General features: G+C 37.4%; 1 protein-coding gene across 4 annotated transcripts in view; it reads left to right on the plus strand.

Annotated features, from left to right (window-relative positions):
• The first annotated feature begins 951 nt into the window (after positions 1-951).
• The window catches only part of LOC149803256 (protein bicaudal C homolog 1-like), a 327843-nt gene continuing 306434 nt past the window's right edge, over positions 952-22360 (plus strand). For all 4 annotated transcript variants that reach the window (XR_016420163.1, XR_016420164.1, XM_089952905.1 and 1 more), the window contains exon 1: positions 952-1158. Coding sequence is in view for 2 of the 4 variants with exons in the window: in XM_089952905.1 (XP_089809031.1) it covers positions 975-1158 (184 nt within the window). In the remaining 2 variants the exon portion in view is untranslated. The remainder of the gene's footprint in view (positions 1159-22360) is intronic.

A 22360-nucleotide genomic window follows, 5' to 3' on the forward strand; every position in this document is an offset into this window, starting at 1 on the left:
TTATTCAAAAAGTTATTTGCAGCCGCTTCCATAATATTATGAATTTTCTGTGAACTGTGTTAGTAATTGAGATACCTTCAGCGAAAGGATTCTTTATTTTACCCACATGTGAAAATGACCTCAGATTTAACAGGCTACACACACACACACACACACACACACACACGTACACACACACACGTACACACACACACACACATGTGTGTGTGTGAGTGTGTAATTGTTTCCCAAAAAAAACAGCAGCAATACATGTTAAATGCACGTGAAATCCTTGGATATAACCTAAATTTTTGTATCACCAATACAGCAGTAGTAAAATTATTTACAAAAGGTCTTAGTATAAATCAATACTAAATTTTTTAACAGTTAGTAAAGTTGTGATATTTGCAAATGATTTTTAATATAAGTTGCTCAAATGAATAAAGCAAATGAATAGTGTTTTAATCTTATCTGTTTGCGATGAACAATGGGGTTTACAAAATATGTGCTATATGCAAGCCTCTCTAGATCCAGTTAGCACAAGAGTCCCTGCGGTTCCTTCAACGTAATCCAGTTAGCACAAGAGTCCCTGCGGTTCCTTCAACATATAGTCATAAGAGCCCTCGTTTACATATCAAACTGTTACGGATGATATTTTTGTGGGGTAGATAAGAGCTTCCTATCTCAATTTATGTTTGTCCCACGTACAATTTTTTGTTAAACTTACCAAAATGTTGATTTCAAAGCGTTTGTATGTTGACATGCCTGAAAGTTTAAAGAATAAGTTTAAATTAAAGCAGATAATAAAATAAAAGCATATTGCTTTGATCTTTAATTCATTTTGACAGGAATCCGGAGTAATATAGACGTACCATATTCAGAATTTATATTTCCGTATTCAAACTTTGATACGCCCCCTTTTGGATATGAACGTGGGCACTTGTGAGTGCCACTTTTAGTGGCAGCCTCGCTTTGATTATGACAACAAGAATGCCATGGCGGACAGTGTATCCGTGCACCGAGTCGAGATGAAAGACTCGGCGACACTAAAAGAAAATGGTACGGATTTAGAGGATATTAATTCTCAGGGAAATAAAGATGATATTCTGGAAAGAGATCCCGCCTTTGTGGAAGACAGATTTCGTGTGGACAGGAAAAAATTGGAGCAAATGTTACAAGGTAAGCTGAATCGTCCGAAAGGGTACGAATCATTCGGAATACTTCTTGTATGGAACTTTTATGACAGTTGTTTAGTTAAGAAATTGGAATGTTTACCCTTAAAGAAATATATTTGTACACGAATCCGCATGCATAAAGAATCGTGTAATTGTTATTATAACCGGTCGGCATCATAATAACATTCCAGGCAAAGGGTAGCACTTTCTCAGAGCTTCCAGAACTCAGTCTTCTCTCTTACAGCAGTTGACGCACTTTTCAGATTGGGTTTACATCAGCATGTATTTGGACATCCATTTCGTAGAAGAATCATTTCTCCAACTTCCAAGATCTTTTAGAGAGCCTTTGTTTATGCACATGATTAAAGTGTGGTCATGTAAACGCCATTATTGATATTAGCTGACATTGGGTATGAAGATTACCAGTGATCAAGTAGTACAATTTTTGCTGTCATTGTGACATACTGTGTGACATTCACTTAGATTACACTATAGTAGTTGCACACCCTTCAATTTATTTGTACCCCCTATACATTTTTAAAAGAAGCCAAAAGGAATAAAGGATATAAGAGATGCACAAAACATTCATCAATTATTTTCTTTTACTTTGTCAGAGGTCTCACACATTGTCAGCTTGTTGGTGTTTAGAAAAAAAACCCAGGAGTTTCTTTAGTTATGAGGTCACCATATTTGCATAGTTGATTCTGTGTTTTCAAGTAACAGCTTGATATAGTGTTGATAATCACAGTAATTCCTTAAATTTTGAAATCTCTTTGAATATATGTGCAGGGTAGTAGTTCTTCCTTTTTATTTGTTCAATTGTTGTACTGCATGACAATGTGACCTGTATGACTTGAACAAGTTTATGTTAGTAAGACCAAATTCCTCTATTTGCAACATGTGACCTAATGAACTCTATACTTACTATACTCTGAACCATTGTCTTCATCATGAAAGCATTGGTAGTATTCTTGTTTATTAGGATAAGGGCAAATAAAGAAAAATGTGTGTGGTTCTGGTTATATTGAAAAATAGGTTTGGTACACTTTGTTTTTGGTGGGGGGATGGTAGTCCAGATGTAAAGAAGAAAACAAGTGTCATTCACATCCTAAATTTAACTTTGATCTTTGCTATGTAGTTTTGCTAATCTTTTTTCTCATGAATTTTGTTCTCTTTTTCAAATTTTATTTTTCCCCAAAAAATTCTAAATAAGAGGGAAAAAATTAGGGTCAGTGGGATAACCAGAACCACACATACTTTTTATTTTTCATAAACAATGTAATGCTTCTCATTTTGCGCTCTGTGCATACAGTTTTACTTACAGCCTGTCTTAGTAGGCTCACCCAAAATATATTGTTTAATGAACATAAAACATGTTCCATTTTTACCAGTGTGAGACAGATAATTGTTTTAGTGACAGAATCGTCAATTCAAAGTCTTATGTTGTAACAGCATTATTCTTAGCCATATACTGCATTTTTCTCACCCTGAATTCTACAAGAGAGTACAAATGAAAATTCTCTAACCTGTATGATAATGCTGTTTATTCATATAAATGTATAAAAATTATTTTAGCATTATCAAGCATTCTCTTTTAGAATCCAGTCATAGCCTTTTCTGTTCTGTTTCGTGTAAATTTGTAATCCTCTATAATTATTTCTACATTCCTTGATTTCTGTCTTAGGAATCATGAATGACTGTATATATGAGAATTAATTACTAGGTTGACATGTGGGTGACAAACTTAAAAAGTTCCCATATTTCTAAAAAGCAGTCACTTCCATTTAGACGTAACAAGATTGTGTATTACATGCAGGAACTGCTTACCTCTGAAATTGATAAGCTTGACAGTGGAAGTGTTCCATTGAGTTTCTTGCAAAAAAACAGGTGGACTTATCTTTTAGAAAGAATGTTACTTTGTTCATATTACAATCAAGACATAGATTTACCTTTGCAAGCCATCACATTAAAGTAAAGGACTCAGGTACATGGAACACTTTTATCAGACTCATCACAAACATGTTAGCAAATTGGATTAGCATAGAATTAATATGCAACTTTGTGTAGTGACTTACCAAATACCTGTAGCCAAGACACTTACTTAGCCTCAGTTATGTAGAGTGTATTGGAAGATTTAAAATATATCACTGTCTTCAGTAGATGATGAGGATTGTAATTTCCAATAGTTAGGTGCAGTTAGGAATAGCTGACTGAATATTTGATACATGGTATCATTATCATAAAGGCATTGCATATTTATGTATTAATACTGTTAATGAAACTGACAATCACCATGATAAGCATTACAGGAATGTTTACACTTTGTTAAGTTAGGCTTTCTTGACCCAATGCTGACTCCCAGAGTGGGTTAAAGTATATTTGTCAGCTGTTTGGTCAGATGGAAACATCATGGCATACTTCTCCCACACCTCATCAGCTTCATGCAGATAAATATTTTGCACATTACCAGTTACTGATGCAAGGATACCTACCTCTATATTAACTACTTGTACATGCACTTTTGAAGTCATTTTTCCATATATACTTACATAACTCCCTCGATAACTCGTGAATCCACTTATAACGTGGGGTCTGTCATGGATCCCATTTTAAAACCAGAAAATGCCCCAAAAATTGATCCCTAATTGTTGAACTTGAAGAAAATTGCGATCAAAATTGGTAACGGAAATGTTGATGTATCACTCGTTTTAATGTTGAAAATGGTAGATAGGACCTGGAAATTTGAATCAACACTTTGAAATATCAAATTTAAAAATAGGTCATACAATTATTTACATTTTCTTTCCAAACGACATTCCTAGTACACCACAATTAATGATATGTAAGGAAATTTTGATCAATGAAAATGTCACTCACTCCGAGTGGAGGCAGTTCTTTAATAAATAAATACAAATTAAATAATTTTTTATCAGTTGAAAATTGTGTTCCTTTTAAGTGTAATGGTCATAAATGCAATGTGTCCTCAGAGATCTCAGAAACGCTTAATTACGCGTATTTGGACACCAATTTTTGATCTGGGATGCAGAAAATCACGGAGGCAGGAGTCCTCCATACACATGTAATAGGTGTGCAGCAAAATTCAAAGACTTGCCAATCCTGCTTCAGCCACCTGCTTTGTGGTAAAATATGTTGATCAGCTAGCTGTGCTGATATTTACAATGACAGAATTCAGTGACTGAAAGACCCCTTGATACATACATGTTGCCATTTTATAAGAGTACATAAAAAAGAACATGATGCTATAGCTGGCGGCAAGTTCAAAGACTTTGACTGGTGGCCAGGTGGTAAAATGTACTGATATTTACGATGGTTAAATTCAGAGGCAGAAAGACCCAGAGATGTACATGTGGTCATTTATAAAAGTACATCAAATAAACAACTTTAGCTTTCGTTATTGTGTTCATTTCTGAATGTAGTGGAATAAGCAGTGCACGTGACCTCAGAATCAAGACATGTTGAGACTTAGACAAAATGCCATTCATAAGTGGGTGACAAGTCATCTACAAATGTAAACTTTGCCTTCTTCTGTTAGGAAAGCGAAAACGACTTTGCTCTGTGATTATTTAAGAGGTATATTGACTGACCATACCATATTTTTTGTAATGCCCCTCACCTTAGCCCAGTTAGTTCTAGTGTTGTACCGAAATATACTCAACAAGGCATCAGTAGCTAGGCCTAGTTTTTATATCAATTACGTTGACAAACAAACTCTTGCCGATTCACAAGCATTATGTTTTGATAGCTGATTGAACATTAACCGTTTTCAGAGTAAGGTAGCAACTATCAATTTCCTGCATGCTATCCTTTTATGATAAAACATACAGACTTGTGTTTTAAGATCAGAATCGGTGATCTGGATATATATTAACTGCCTCTTGTACACTATTTCATCATAAAATTAGTTTGAAACTGTGAGTGAAGCAGTAGGCCTAACGGGAAATAATGGCGGACTTCGCTAAGTCTGGGATGTACCAGTTTATTAGATTGTGTGTTTTCTTAAATCATCGGGTAAATATATTCAGAAAAAATATACAAATCATAGAAACCAACGCCTAGGTATTATTTTATTAAAAATTTAACTTTAAAATGCAAATTATGTAGGTCAGAAATGTATGGGACAGTGCTATGTTGTGGAATTCGCGAGATGCGTTTTAAGTCCAAGCTGTTTTCTGACTTGACACTTATTTGCAAAAATATGGAAAAACCCCAGCAAATCAGATACTATTTATTTGCCTAAAATTACTACAAGTACGTATACAAATAAATAAACCATAAATTTGCAATCCTGTCAGTGGACTGTTGTAATGAAGCTATATTATAGTGAGTGATTACATTACGAAAACCTCTCCATCTAAAAATAGATGCACTCATGTCTATGATTCTGTAGGAAAGAAGGGACTGCAACTTTTTACCAAAATGGGAGTCCTGGACTCCTAGTTTTAAAATCCTAGCGAGACATCTGCCTCTTGTAATTAAACGTAAAATGTGTCAATCAACCGTAACAGCTATGTCCGCAAGCATTTCTCTGAGAATCTAATTAAGTGCCAACCGTGTTTTGATAACTGACTTCTGGAAGCATTTGTTGTATTGTTGCACTGAATTAAAAGCTGGCCTCCTTTGTATTATCATGTTAATTATGTCTTTTGAATCAAATAAAGGAGGCGAAATAAAAGAAAAGTCAAAAGGCACGAAAATCCTACAAACTTAAAATCTAGTGACCCTGGTCATATGTCGGGTGAACTCACTTCATTTGATCAATTGAACACTTATAAATGTGAGTTATAAACTACCTTAAATTAACCGACTCTTTCATAACTGTGATCAATGATAACAAGACAGCTAAGTGAAATGAATACTTTGTAAAATAAAGAGCTTGATTTCACAGGTACAGACCATTGTGGGCAAGCGAGTTTCAGAGAATTCTTGAACTGGCACTTAGGGATATCCTCAAGGATGATAAGAAGTTTCATTATTAATTCCTATTAATTAATTCACGACATCAATATTTTACTAATTGAGCAATACAAAAATTGAGTTTCAGCGTAGACGATTGTCTCACGAAATAAATGTAGCGTGTTTTTGAGAAAAAGGAGTCTTGTTTGGTGGTGTATCAACAGTTAGTCTAGTTCCCTGCCCTGTGGAGTCCCAATTTGGCAGGATAATAGTAAACACCACTGCGGGAACCAGACTCGTCAAGAAAACAAAAAGCAGTGATGCAATACACAGATTTTTTTGAGTGCATGTGATGGTTGTTGAAACCATTCAAACCTATCTTTCATATGTTGGACATTTTGAAAATAAATGTTATTTTAACAGAATAACAAACAACTTGATTAGAAAAAGTGCATTATTAAAAATTATTATCGACGTGATTGTAAAATGAGGATTCAGTCAATAAACAGCCTAGTTCTCTAATGCTGCCCCCCCCCCCCCCCAAGGTTTTCTCGATGTAAAAGCAATTTTTTTCAATTTTAGGAGGTCCCTTGGTAACTCGCACCTCACTTATAGTGCGGTCTGTGTTTGTGTATTCCATTGTGTGTGAGCTATCAAGCAGTGTTTCCCTTTACCCTCATTTGCGCTTCAGAAACCCCCAAATTTTTAATTTGACTCCCAGTTCTGATACCAAAGTTTGTTTTTTACTCAGCCTGACCCCCAGTTTTGACACCAAGGAGAGTTTTGACTCTCAGTCTTGCACCCCTAGGGGATACACTGTATCAAGGGAGAGGTGTACTAAGTTTAGTCCGGCTGCACTGACTGAGATATGCCATCACAAAATGCACTAGCAGATATGGGTTATCCAGTTTGTTAAGAGTAATCAGTGGGGAAAAAAAAAAAACAGATCCTGATCTGCTGGCATATGAGACAGCAGATCAGTCTGTGTTTGCAATTAGGCTCAACTTTTGAGTATATACACTACCTTTGAATGGGTTATGGCAGTGCCCCTGCCCTTCATATCTGTCATCCAGTCCCTGTACCTTTGTTCACATTTGGATTGCTTTCCTCTTTGCCCTCATGGTTCTTCTATTAGATGCATTTGACCCCTGGAGATTTTTGTCATTTTAACCTGAAATGGGAGTGGGAAACACATTTTAGGGGCTACATCTGAGTACATCCAAATATCTGCTTCTAAGAGATTTTCATTTAGCCAGATGTCTGGTTGTGTTAGAAATGGCATTTTTCATTGGCTGTTTTGCTCGTGCATATTTTGAAAGGGTAAAATTTGGATTTGTTAAAAATAATTTTAAAAATTTTTTCATATTGGACCCATCAATTTTGTGCCATGGCCACATTGTACTCCAGATCACTAACTTATCCTACTTTTGTGTGAAAAATAACCAATCTATCTTTTTGTACAGCAGCATTACAGTACCAAAAACAGTTCCAAATTATTGCATTATAGCATGTCCTTTAGTCTTGTCAGCTTTCTGGATGTTTTTGGCAAGGCACTTTACTCCTGTTGGCTTCCCCAGAATTTTTATTTTGAAATATCCCAATTGTACGTTAGTAAATCTTGCTTGCTAGAACTTTTACTCATTACATTCATGTCCATGTTACTAGATTGGAACCATATTTTTTTCAATTTTCTTTACCATAAGTAATCTTAATCATACAAAGCTTGTCATTGCTTTTTAATGCAATAACTCATCAGGTCCCATGCTGGAGTGGACTGTTGGAGTGAAATTGTACCTCTTCAGCCACAGTAGGGCAGAACTAGCAAAGGTAGGAAGAAGTTTGTGTACAAAGTTCAAAACAGACACTTGTGTTAATGTTTTCATGTCAGATAACTAAAATGATGATGTAATAATAATAGTAATAATAATGCTTTATTTATAGAGGGTGACTCATTAGTCAAGGACTAGTCTTCCTTGAGGCCCTCTTAAGGAGAGTATAACAATGCACATTATATGAAGATAGCAATAATTACTGTGTATTTTAACATGTTTGGTATTAAAAAACTAAATTCCCTTATCTATCAGAAGCACATACATGCTACTGATATCTCTTCTTAAATACTGTAATATTTTCACCAGATTTTACATGTAGTGGAAGCTTGTTCCACAGAACTGTACCAGAGTATTGGAAGCTCTTTTTAAATTGCTCTGTTCTTGGTTTTGGTGCTAGAAGGTTTCCATGTGATATTGATCTCAACTGGTATTGGGTTGAAAAAGGCCTGAATAAGTCCTAAGATACTCTGGTGCAGTTCCATGTAGACATTTATATAAAAGAACTGCCTTGTGAAAATCTATCCTGTCATAGATTGTGAACCATTTGAGTTCTGTAAACAATGCTTTTTAGCGATGATCAATAGATGCATCTAAAATTATGTGTGTTGCTCATTTCTGAAGTTTTTAAATCCTGTCAAGCTCCGATTTAGCACAGTTTCTCCATACATTTGAACAATAATCCATTGTTGGAAGAATATATGACTTGTATTATAGATTGTGAGTTTCCATAGTTAAATATTTCTTGATTCTGCTGAGTAGAACAGTTTTGGATGACATTGTTTTACAAAGCTTATCAATATGGTCATCCCATAATAAATTATTATCTACAGTCACACCTACATTTTCTAACGGATGATTATTTATTGCAAGAGATAGTTCTGGGTTCCCTGACTTGTGTAGCTTTTGTGATGTCCCGAAAATCCTAAATTTTGGTTTACCACCTTCATTAATTGCCATCCTGTTTTGTTGTGCCCAGTTTTGAACTCTAATAAAGGTTGAGTTTAATCTCATTTGGATAATTTCAGTATCAGAACATGATGTATACAAGGTTGCATTGTCTGCAAACAAATCTGTGTTTTTGGTTTCATTATTTAATGGTAGATCATTGATATAGATAAGGAAGAGGAGAGGGCCTAAAACTGAGCCTTGAGGGACCTGAATGAATAGTGCGAGTTTGAGAGCTAATTCTGCCAATGCTTACTTATTGAGACCTTTGATGTATGTGTAATCTAAACCAGTTTAAAGAAGGATTGTTGAACCTGTAACAGTTAAAAAGCAGCAGAATTTCATGATCAGCAAGATCAAAGGCTTTCTTGAAGTCTAGGAAAACAATCCCAGTCATATGTGCATTATCTATCTCCTTCAGCCGAAGATCAATTAATTTGGCAAGTTCTGATTGGCACGAGTGGTACTTTCAAAATCCTGATTGCGCTTTATGAAATAGAGAGTAGGCTTCAGAAAATTTATAGACCTGAATGGCCACATGCTTTTCAAATGATCTTGACAATACAGGTAGAATTGATATTGGTCTGTAAGCCCCTGGATCCTCCTTTTCTCGTTTTTTAATTTTAGGTGTAACCTTTGCACATTTCAATGTGTCTGGAAAATTACTACTCATTATATTTAAGTTTATGATATATGTTAATGACTTTGTTATTACTGGTGCATCAATTTTAAGAATTCATGGACCAGTACCATCCAGTCCAGAGGATTTATTAATCACCTTAATTAGCATATCAAAAACATCAGCTTCACTAACATTAGCTATTGACAAATGATTATCAGGAGTTTTAGCTCTTATAAATGATAGAAGAACATCAAGTTCAATTGGGATGTTAGTCTGGTTCTGAATACTGCTACTGGAGATGCTTATGAAGAAATTGTTGAACATTTCCACAATGTCTTACACAGATGTTGCTATATCATCATTTTGCTTAAGTCTAGAAGGAAAACAACTGTTCTTGGGTGGGTTCAGCTCTTTCAGATGCTTCATTGATCTCAGGGGTAATCCACTTGGGTGTAATTTAGTGTTTACAATAACCCTTTTTGTTTTAATTGGGGCATGCTTGTATAAGGCTGCATTGAACATCCCATACCATTTGTCTAAGTGTTGACATCAGCTATATTGCAGACTGAGTGGAAGGGTTTGCAAACTAGATCATTTAAGAACATCTCCTCATCAAACTCATTAAAGTCCCTGTATTGTATTTCAATGTGTGGACCATTTTTAGATGATTTCGGAACATGTCTGGTTATACAGACTGGGTAGTAATCACTCAGTGCATACACTGGCACGTTAATTTCATTTAGTATTATTAAAAGTTTATAAACAATTGTAAAACTTCTAATTTTGCTTTAACACGGTTGATGTATAAACATCTTCCATAGCAAAAGGTCACATTATATATGAAATGTCTGATTTAAAATTGGATATAAAATGATTAAATGTTTTAGAAATTTACATGGATAGGTCCATGTATTCATTATTTTGCATTAAATTGGGCTACAAAAATTAAGTTTTCACTTGTTTTTCAAGGATATTGTGTGAATTTCTGCCAGGAATTCTGTACTTAGCATTGTAATTTTTGGTATGTATGCTCATCAAATTAGCACAAAAATTGACTATTGAACATAAGCTTCTTCTCTGTCTTTCAATCTTTTTGATGGGAAAGTAGACACAAAATTGGATTTTTACTTTGATTATTATTGCATTGTATTGAAAGAAAATAGAGGTGGGAGATGTCATGAAATATAGGTAAATGACAGACTCCAAGGTGTCTGTTTCACCAAAATAATCCCCTAGCATGGACCCCAGTAAGTATTCAGATTCTCCAACATACTTTCACTGTTGAAAAGCTGGTGAGAACAGATGGCTCCCCATTTTCATTGCAACATATATATGTTCCTACCTTGATTAGCGCAACTTGCTTGGGGACTAGCTGTTTGGATATTTGTTAGTAGATATTTTAAAAGTCGATGCACACACTTTGTGCTTTAAATTGCTTAAATAAACAGATGGCCAGAAATTCATTTGCACAGTATGCTTGATCTGGTCTGCCAAGCGAAATGACTTTTTTAAAATGATATTCTTTTTCATGCTTTATTTAATATTAAATTGGCATATCATTTTAAGTAGTGTTAAGTATTCTAATTTGTTGACTTGTGTCTGCTTGGTAGATATGCTGCAAAGCTCCTTACTTTGGGAACCTTTATTCCATGAAGAATTGTAAGTAAATAGCAATTATTATCATGCAGCCTAAATTTATATTATTTGAATAAACAGATCAATTTTGTTTCATACTGTTGCCCTAAAAAAAGCTGTTTTATACCAAGAATGCAACAGCAGCTTTTACTATCACTACACAGTACTTACAAATGTATTTCTGTACAAAACAAAAACAGAATCATAGAACTAATTTTGGCTTATATTATTTTTCTAATTCTGCCATAAAGGAACATTGAAAAATAAACTGAAACAAATTTATGAGTGTTAAGGTTAACACATTAACTCCTAGCGATGACTTAACGGGGCAGGAGGTAGTAGCCTACTGCCGAGCTCTGTAGCGTCATGGTCATGTATGATACACTAAAGTGGGTGGTATTAAAGAAAAATAGACATGTAGCTCTACAATGATACCAAATAATCTGGAATATCTAGTTCCATTACAAAATACAAATTAAAAAAAACTCATTTTTTGGACCCAAATTGTTTCTACTGAAAATTTCGCCCTTGGTCGGAATCCGATTTTGTGTCCGGATTTTAGACTTTTTGGTCTCAGATCTAAGGCAAACCAGCATGAATTGCAAACAGACAGATGAGCCTTTGCAAAAAGTAGGATAAGATGGGCATTTGGAATAAAGAGTGGTCTCCATACAAAAATAATGGCTCCGTTTAGCAAAAAAAAAATTAAAAAAATCCAACTTTAACCCTCCTGCTCATGCGCGAGTCAAATAGCCAACAAAAAACAATGTTTCTAACACAACTAGGCAGTGTGTTATTGAAAGATCACCGGGGGTTGGGTGTTTTCGGATCTATTCAGAAATAGCTTTCAAAATGTGTTTCCTACGCGAAAATGACAAAAAGCTCCAGGGGTTAATGTGTTAAGAACCATAAACCTATAAGTTACAAATTCCCAATAGTACTAATTTCATGATGAAATCTTCCCATTTATTGGGGCGGTGCCCCCAAAATCTTATTGTTGGAATCATCCCTGTCCAGTTTCCTCAGGACTACATGTACATAGCCTAATTGTGTTGCTGTTCAGTAAAATTATAACTTTAACAAAACTTATCACAGAAACCGTCCCTTTGTTGTATCTATTGTCAGTGTGGTAAAATAGTGGCCCTCTTCCCAAGGTTTACAGTCAAAACGTACTCAAGTGAAAATGTACCAAAACCGAAATTTACCCAAGTCAAAACATGCCCAGACTGAAACATATCCAAGTCAGAACATACTCAAGTCAAATTGTGTCCAAGTCAGAATGTACCCAAATGAAAACATTACCCACACTTGCTTTAAATAATGACATAATTTGAGCGCATTGTATTTCTTGACAGTGAAATGGAAATTGGCAGATGCAATGGAACTATCTTACCTTATAATCTGGCTTCAAATCACATTAAGAAAAACGTCTTTAAGTTAAGAAGTATCGCTTGAATATATTTATGTTTTTTCCTGTGGAGAATATTCTACCAACAGATCTGAACCATGCTTCATGACTGCTTCATGTGTTTTAACCAGTAATCAAATGCACACGTTTCATACAATTATTAGGGTCAGTTTTAAATTAATTCCATTTTCTGTTTTGCAATAGAAATAGATATGTATACATCTGATGAATAAAAGCTTACTTTTGACTTTTTATAGTTTAAAAAAATAAGAACACAAAAATGATTTCCATTGCATCTTTATTTGCATTGCATTCCATTTTTCCATTCGTATTTTATTTAATTTTCATTGTGTTCCATAATTTCCATTGTGTATTCAAGTTATACCAGCTTGAATCATAGTTCCATAGTGCCTGCCGATTTCCATTGCTTATCTGGCCGGTCACTATCATATGAAACACACACAATACACTCAAATTATGTCATTATTTAAAGTGAGTGTGGGTCATATTTTAATTTGGGTATGTTTTGACTTGGGTACGTTTCGGTTTGGGTACCTTTTGACCTGTCCTATCTTTTAACAATTTTGAGTACATTATGCTGAAGTTTTTTCTCTTCCAGTTTTAATGCACTAGGAATAATTCCAGCATTTAATGTACTGTTGTGTGCTGTGTATGATGACATCTTTTACCATGTGCACATTGTCCATCATTAAACAGCAAACATAGTAATGTACTAATGTCTTCTTTATGCATAACTCTAGCATGTAAGTGTACATGTATTTAATCCCCAAACTGCTCAGGTGGCCTAGTGGTTAGAGCATCTGTCTCAGATGTGGGAGGTCATGGGTTTGATCCCTGGTCAAGTCGTACCAAAGACTTACAAAAATGGTACTAACAGCTCCCTCGCTTGGCGCTTGGCATTAAGAGGTTAGTGTTAGGACTGGTCAGCCCGGTGTCAGGATCCTGTGACTGGGTGGGACATCATGCTACATGTCTGTGGCATGATGCCCCAGTGCTAGACATCACTATAAACTGTCACGCTGCAGACATTGTAGCCTTATGACTGAAAAATTGTTAAAGCTACGTTAAAAATCCAAATCACACACACACACACTTAATCCCCAGTGTATGTTTATCAGGTTGAAAGTGTACTGCACTTTTTCTCAGTCTGTGTCAAGTATATACATGTACCAGATTGCAGACATGTATATCATGCTGGATGGTGTTAATTCAGCAGAATGGCATATTTCCTCTGTACCTCTTTTTAGAATCATACTGTAGACAAAACTTGATTCTTTACTTCTGAATGGGTCCATTTATTGACTGCATTTTTGCTTACTGGATGTACTTGCTTATAAGTCCAGTTCAGTTGCAAACAATGTAGATCCTGTCTGCCATTGCATAATGTGCCAGTAGATCTGGGTCTATGTTCTACTGATTACTCCAGACAAACTGCAGAGACCCAGATCTGCAAGCACATTATATGATAGCAGATATGGATCTGTGCAGTTTGAAGTTTTACTGGACTTGTAACAGAATATATACAGCATGAGTGCAGATTTGATTTTGTGTGTGCAATTCCTGTCTTTTTGGTATGCATGTAATTTTATCAGAGCTTTTTAAAGACTTCCAATGTATTTTTGACCCTGGATTTTCCTTGTATATGCTGTACACACTAATAAACCAGCCCTTGACCCCAGTTTTGTTCAATATTATACATATACACTCCTCTGCTCTAATTAGCAGTAAAGGTTATAATCAGACAAACAGAATATAAAATTATTTCAGTGTCATCTTATTCAGATTGTAATGAAAATTAACAGCCCTGCAGATTGTTATGTTCTGATTATTTTTGTTTATTTAAATGGGCAGTTTATTTGTAATCTGATCAAGGTGATTAAAATGTTTCAGTTCAAGATTGGCCTTCCAATATTTAGTTTTTCTGTTTGTAGTCAATTGATCTGGGCCAGTTGTAACAAGTCAAATAGTAAATGCTGGCCAGTGTGAAAGGCTGGTTTAGAGCAGGACCTCCAGGTCTAATTAGTTTGGTTTGGTTTAGTGTCTTATGGCATGTCAACACTTTGAAGGTTATATAATGCTGAGATGTAAATAAAATGCTTTGCTTACTGGCACGCCACAGTAGCAGATATGGTCTGAGCTAATGGTGGTAATTGAACTTGCACTCATTCTGGTTGCCAGTCTAGCGCTTTTACCACTTAGGCACCATGACCCCACCCTGCATGTAATAAAATCTATTGAAAGCTCTTTAAACTGCCATTGTTTGTCTGCCAAAGGCCAGTGCAGTACCAGATTTTGTTGACAGTTGTGGACATAGCAGTTTGGTAGAAGTGCATCCAGCACTTAAAGCAGAGCATCATGACATTAGCTAATGACCTGCAGTATTGTAAAAAGATTAAATGTTTTTTATTGTTTACCAGGAAATCGTGCCCCTCTTCCCCCTCCATAGTACTGGAAAAAGATAGGGATCCGGTCATACCATAATAGATTCAGTGGTGATGGCCTTGCTGTTCATAAATTGGATGGTGCAGTAAAATTGTCAAGAATAGTTTTTCCTTTGTAAAAAAAAAAGAATGACGCAATTTGTTTTTTTTGGTTGTAGATTAGAAGCCACTGGTATTTGTTAAACCTGTTTATCTGATGTGTAAAATGTGGGTCAGATTAGCACTTTCAGTGTTTATCAGTAAGACAGTAAGAAATGTTTTTTATTGTTTACCAGGAAACCGTGCCCCTCTTCCCCCTCCATAGTACTGGAAAAAGATAGGGATCCGGTCAGTGGTGATGGCCTTGCTGTCCATAAATTGGATGGTGCAGTAAAATTGTCAAGAGTAGTTTTTCCTTTGTAAAAAAAAAGAATGACGCAATTTGTTTTTTTTTTTGGTTGTAGATTAGAAGCCACTGGTATTTGTTAAACCTGTTTATCTGATGTGTAAAATGTGGGTCAGATTATCACTTTCAATGTTTATCAGTAAGACAGTCCACAGTCATTTTAAAGTACATTTGACTCCCAGAGAAAATGAAGCTCATGTGTGTTCATTGCAGGATATATTGAACAGGTACCACTTGCAATCTCAATACTGTATTTAGAGACTTTTCATGCTTAATAGGCTGTAAGTAAAAACTGATTTTTTAAAGGATTATTTGTATAGGAAGGGCATATTGACCAAGTTATTCCACAACTACTGGATAACACTCTTCATGTGTAGAACTGCCATCTTGAAAATTTTGAGTTTTGATGATAGTTAATGCCCAGTCGTTAATGTTGGTTTGATTTGGTTTAGGTTGTGGCTGCTTTTTTTGGCAGGGCAACACATGAAGGTTATTTAGTGTCCAGGCAATTTGAATAAATTGCCTTGCCCAAAGACAAATCATGGTAGCCAATCCTTGCTGATCCAATAGTAGAATTTGAACCTTGGTCCTTTTAATCTCAAGTTCAGCTTGCTAACTACTGAGCCACCACAGCTTCCAAAGTTAATTAACTTGTGCAAAGATTGGAGATAACTTAAGAAGTAGAATACATATTTTATTGACATATATACTAGTCTGATAAATTAGACCACCAATTCTTTGTTGATATTAATAGACAATTTGTGCGTCTGATGGCACTTTTATCATAAGATTGAGGAATTCTTTGCAGACAGATATGTTTGCAACATATCACTGTACATTTTAGACACTTACATGTATTTTTTGCATCTTTTGAGCTAGCGTAAGTTGAATGGCTCTTTTGATGATACATACAGAATATTTCTAGATCAGATCATATGTTTGATGACTTGTAAATCTGTGTGAAATTACAACCCAAAATCCTGTGGCCATTTTGAATTTTGTGGCTACATGCAGCTGTTACCAAATACCTATTAGTGTCTGAATTATATGTCAGTGTGTTCTGGATATATTTGTATGCTGCAAAATGTCATTTAAAAAAATGAACAGATAACATCAGACCAACAGTTACCCCCATCAATACAGATTTGGGGGGTTGATTTATCGAACTACATATATACATGTATTTGCATTAAGTTTGGTCCAGCTGCAGATAATATGAATCTTGATCTGTTATCACATAATGCAGTTTGAACTGAAGTAAGAGTTAGTTTTTTTATTTAACAAAATGAAGCTAATAGCTTTCATCAACATTAGTTTGCATTTCTTCTTTTCATTAAGAAACTTATCTCTGCTTGAATGGACTCCTGCATTACTTATTACCATTGCATTTCAACTTCCTGAAATCTGTTGGTGGAACACGAAAACACACACATTTGCTTGTGTCAGAATTTGATTCATTAAGGAAAAACAAAGCAGAGTGTAAGTATAGTCTGACTAAAGCAATTAGACTTTACTTTGTGCAACAGTGTCAATATGGGCTGCCAAGTATGTGAGATATTCTTGAAAATTTAGTTTTAATTTACCCCCCCCCCCCCCTTTACTGACTGGTGAACATGCTACACAATAATATTTCTGCTGGCAGTTTGATGTTGCATCCTCAGTTTAAAATAATATCGGGGTTGATGACTTGCACTGTGAGACTATAGGTAACTATGCTAAAGCCTGAGTGGGTAGTGACTGTTTCATTGCATGTAATACTGGAAGAGTGAATATTTATTGAATAAATCAATAAATTCATGACATAATGTGATAGAGATATGTACTTGAATTTCTTGAATAAACAAGGTACTGGTATGTAAATTTGCAACCCATATTTAGCTCATCTGGTCATAGACCAGAAAAGCATATGGGATGGTCTGTTGTCTGTCATCTGTCCATCCATTAGCACAAGTTTATTATTGGTACTTCTCCTAAACTATTTGGAGGATTACCACAAAAACTTTACACACAATTCATGCTATGGTCTAGTTAGTCCAAACTGGAAATGGTGATGCTTGGACAGCCATTATGTTCACCACAGTGGCCATCTTGATGAGCTTGTTATTGCTACACTTCTTGAATGATTTGTCATATCAACATGAGGTTTTCTCTGTAAGATTTCCTCTGATGCATAGTTAGTCTGAAATGAAAGTGGTGCTGATCTGACATTGGCAACCATGTTGATAATTTTGTTATCACTTAACTCCTCCTCATTATTGTAGATGGTCATATCAACTTGGCTTTTTCGTTAAAAGACTTCTTATGATGTTTAGTTGGTGCTGAATGAAATTAATGCCATTCAGATGTCCAATATGACCACCATGGCAGCCATCTTGAAAATCTTGTTGACGCTACTTCTAAATGGATGGTCATATTAATTAGCCTATGGTTTTCACTGAAAGACTAATGATTTCTAGCTGGTCACATCTGATGTCGAGTATGACTGCCAGATCAGCCATACATATCTTGAAAATATTACCATCTCTATTGCTCACTAAATGGATTGCTATTTCAACATGGCAATTTCAGACTTCTTATTTCTAGTTGGTCTCATTCATTAAAAAAATCTTAAGAAAAGGTATTCTGTCCCAGCTTGTATCTTGTGTGAATTCATATAGTCTTTTTAGCAATGTACAGTCTGCATATCACCCTTGGCATAGTACTGAAGGACACATGGTACTAATTATATGAAAAATGGGAACCAGCCTGGAAATGGGTGAACATAAAATAGAGTATATATGGGTTTGGCTGACCAGGATTGGTTAATAATGTAAGTTATGTTTTAGGAGAAATACTCTTTTGAGAGCTTATTCTAGTTGTAAGTGAAAAAAATAGAGACATTGTTTTATTGATGGAATTTCAGTCCTTTAACAGTCTTGAGTTTGGAACACTCATTACTAAAATTAGCACCTGACTCTTTGGTGCGGAATTGAAAGCACAAGTTTCATACACATGCATGTCCAGAAAATGCAGCGGCTCATATCCTTTCCTCTATACAGAAGCTGACATCCAGGTTTCATCTATACTGATAAATATAGGTTTGATCATGAGCACTCAAAAATTTTAAGTTTCTGAATTTTTAATATCATGGTGTTTGCATAGGGAATTCACTCATGTGATCATGCCTCATGATGTCGCAGCGATTTTCGCTATGTGATTGTAAAGGGTGTAGTGGTTGTCTAGGGGTGGGGTTCTTCTTATAGACTTTAACGAATTCTGAGAAGTTCCCCTGGTCCTTATTCAGAAAGTTAATTCTGGACACTATATTATTTATTGACTAAATATATTTATGGCTACGAGCCCCCAGTCAGCAATGCCGACAGTTAAATTAAAAGAAATACAAAGATGAAATTTAAACAATAACAATTTAATAAATGAAATTTAAAAGAATTTAAAGTAATCAATGTCTCTCTTTCACCCAATGATCCCTTTGATCATCATTTGAGTTCACAGTGTGAGGAGATTTTTCCCTTCTTGAGTGCTACTCATCTAAATCTCTTCGTTCCCTTGTCTTTCTCTCCTTTCGTGATCTCCACTTCCGCTTCCTCTTCTATAATCCTTGTTCCTTGCCGTTATCTTGACTTCCGGTTTCTCTTCTAGTATCCGGAACCCTTGACGGTATCCCTTGAGGTCACCCGAAATTCACTCGGTATCTCTCACTGTCACCCGAAATTCTCTGAACTTCTCTCGTCCCCGAAATTCTCTGAAATTCTTTCATCCCCCAAAAGCTTCCTGATCGAAGCTATTTCATGAATTTCCTAAATTCTGCCAATTTTTACGAATGGCTAACGGAGTGTGTGTCACTGCGACTCTTAAACACCAACTGACGAATTTCAGGCTTGTACAAGTCTTATGCCAGTTTCTCGAATCAAGTCCCACCTACAACGCATCCCGATTGGATGGCGACGGACTCTGGTCATTTGATCGAACTGTCAATCATAAAAATGTCAGTCTGTGTGTCCCCATGGACTGTCCAGCCTACCATTGTCGGCTTCCGGCTCTTTGAAGTTGTCTACGTCACGTGTTCCCATGTACAAAGATTCCCGCTAGATTTCCACTCAAGAGCTCAAACAAAGACTGGGTTACGTAAGAGGATTAGCCAACTTAGGTACTTGGAAAAACAAAGCTTACCTGGCTCCACTTACAGACTTATAAATACATGTATAATACAAGGGGTTGGGGTAAAACATCACATCCCCCCACGCTTGAGAATAAAATCAGGATTTTATTCACTCAAATTAAAAAAGCAAAAGTGTTACACAATATAAAGAACAAAATCAGCAAAATGAACTAAATGCTAAACTGAGTATGAACACGAAAATATAACAAACGATCTATATCATTTCGGCGCTTCTACTCATGAAATCTGCGCCTACGTTTTCAGATCCTTTCACATATCTGATCTGCATCTGGTACTGCTGTAAAAACAGCGACCATCGCATCAATCGACCATTGGACAACTTTGCCTGCGCCAGATAGGCGAGTGGTTGGTGGTCGGTCTCCAATATGAACTTACGTCCATATAGGTATCGCTCGAACCGTGATATGCCGAACACGATTCCGAGACATTCCCTCTCCGATACTGAGTAATTCTTCTCGGCAGCAGACAACTTCTGGCTGCCGTATGCGACAGGAAAAAGCGTCTTATCATGCTCCTGGAGCAGTACTGCTCCCAGTCCCGTGTCGCATGCATCGGTGCGCAGAACGAATTCTTTATCCAAGTCCGGTAGACGAACAACTGCGTCGGATGTAAGTCTCTCCTTTAGCGTTTGGAATGCGTGCTCACACGCATCTGTCCAAATGAACTTACTCGGGGTCCGTTTCTTGGTTAGGTCAGACAACGGGCCCGCAATCGCGCTGAAATTAGCGACATACCTCCGGTAATATCCGGCCAGTCCCAGGAATGACCTCACTTCCGTTTTCGTGGTGGGGCGTGCGGCGTTTCTCAACTGCTCCACCTTCGACTTCTCTGGAGACAGCGTGCCTTGGCTCAGGGTATGTCCTAAATAGTCTAATGTCCTGAAACCAAGGTGACATTTGGAAGGGCGGGCTGTCAAGCCCTCCTGACGTAGCCGCTCCAAAACGTCAGCTAACAGAGCGAGGTGTTCACCCCATGTCTCTGTAGCTAACAAGAGGTCGTCCATGAAGTTGTGGACACCCCTATCGCGCAAGGGCTCCAACAACTTCCGCATCATTCTGGTAAAGACGCTGGGCGCGTTTTGTACCCCGAACGGCATCACCAACCATTGGTATGTCCCGTCGGGAGTTGCAAAAGCAATCTTCGGTCGGTCTTCTTTCCTTACCGGAATTTGCCAATACCCCTTGGACAAATCCAGTTTGGAGAAATATTTCGCTTTCGAGACCGAAGCGAAGATATGTTCGGGGTCAGTTAACATGGGGTCACACTCCACGTCCGACGGAGTCTCGGCCCTCGTTAATAGACAGCTCGGGACAGTGTTAGCACCTTCCGTATCGCCTTTGATATCCTCGGTGACTATCGCTGCAACAACAAAATCGCTGGCGGTCTCCCTTTCCCGGTACCTCTTGAGCAAATTGGCATGGTACAATTTCTCTTTCGTCGGTAGCTGTATCCGGTAGGTTTGACCTCCGACCTTCTTGGTGACGACGTATGGACCCCTCCAGGAAACTTGCAACTTGTTGTGTTCCTGGGGCAACAACAACAACACTTTGTCCCCTACCTCAAACTGACGTGGTTTTGCACGCTTATTGTAATTTTTCGCCTGTTGCGCCTTAGCTCGTTTGAGATTTTCTTGCTCGAGAGAACAAACCTCTTCCAGTTTGTTGCGCAAGTCCGCGACGTACTGGTAGGTAGTGCGTACTTCCTCTACAGCGTGGTCGTCTGTCCACAGCTGTCTCAGTACGGCGATTGGGCCGCGTACGGTTCTCCCGTACAAGAGTTCAAAGGGAGAGAACCCCAAACTCGCTTGCGGTACTTCCCGGTATGCAAAAAGCATGGCCGGAATATACCGGTCCCAATCCTTGGGGCGGCCTTCGCACAATTTCTTGAGCGTGTTTTTCAAGGTCCCATTAAACCGTTCGACCAATCCGTTACATTGGGGGTGATACGGTGTAGTCGTGAGGTGTTTAATCGACATGAGACGATTCACCTCCGCCATCACACGACTCATAAATTGTGTTCCTTGATCGGTCAAGATCTCGTCGGGCACTCCGACTATTGACCAGATCGCAAACAGAGCTTCCGCGACGGTTTCCGTGTCAATGTTACGCAACGCAACGGCCTCCGGATAGCGTGTAGCATAATCGACAACCGTTAAAATATATCGATTTCCGTGCGCAGACGCGGGTTTTATCGGTCCGATTAAATCCATGGCAACACGTCTAAATGGTTCATCGATAAGGGGCGTACTCCCCAAAGGGATGGGTCGCTGATCCGTTTTCGGTGCCATTCTCTGGCATTTGTCACAGGAGAGACAGAACCGTTTTACGTCTCCCTGGACCCCTGGCCAGTAAAACTCTTTCACAAGACGGTCACGCATCTTAGCAATTCCCATGTGTCCACCCATGAGACTCTCGTGTGCAAGTTTCAGTACTTCGCAACGCTTTTCCTTTGGCACGACGACTTGCTTGAAGTGTTCGTTGTGTTTCCTGGCGTGGCGATACAAGATTCCCTTCTTGTAGACAAACTTCACCGCGCCGTTCGGAGTTTCCCTTTCTGTTCCCGCTTCTGCGTGTTTGTGCAACTGCGCCAGAGTTGCGTCCTCCTGTTGCAGCTTCCTTAACTCCGCTGGAATAACATTACTAACCGGTGTCGATGTAACTTGGATTGGCTTTTGTTTCGGCTGTCGACTCATGGCCCTGGTTTCAACAGCACTCACTGGCATAGGTGTGCAGGTTTCGGGGTTCGGCTGGGGTAACACATAACGGCAACCCAATATGACGTCATGTGATAGCCCCTCCAAGCAAGCAGCTTCAATTTTCCCCT

The sequence above is a fragment of the Sinohyriopsis cumingii genome, chromosome 3 (genome assembly GCF_028554795.1).
Source record: "Sinohyriopsis cumingii isolate HCF-2022 chromosome 3, ASM2855479v2, whole genome shotgun sequence".
Taxonomy (NCBI): Eukaryota; Metazoa; Mollusca; class Bivalvia; order Unionida; family Unionidae; genus Sinohyriopsis; species Sinohyriopsis cumingii.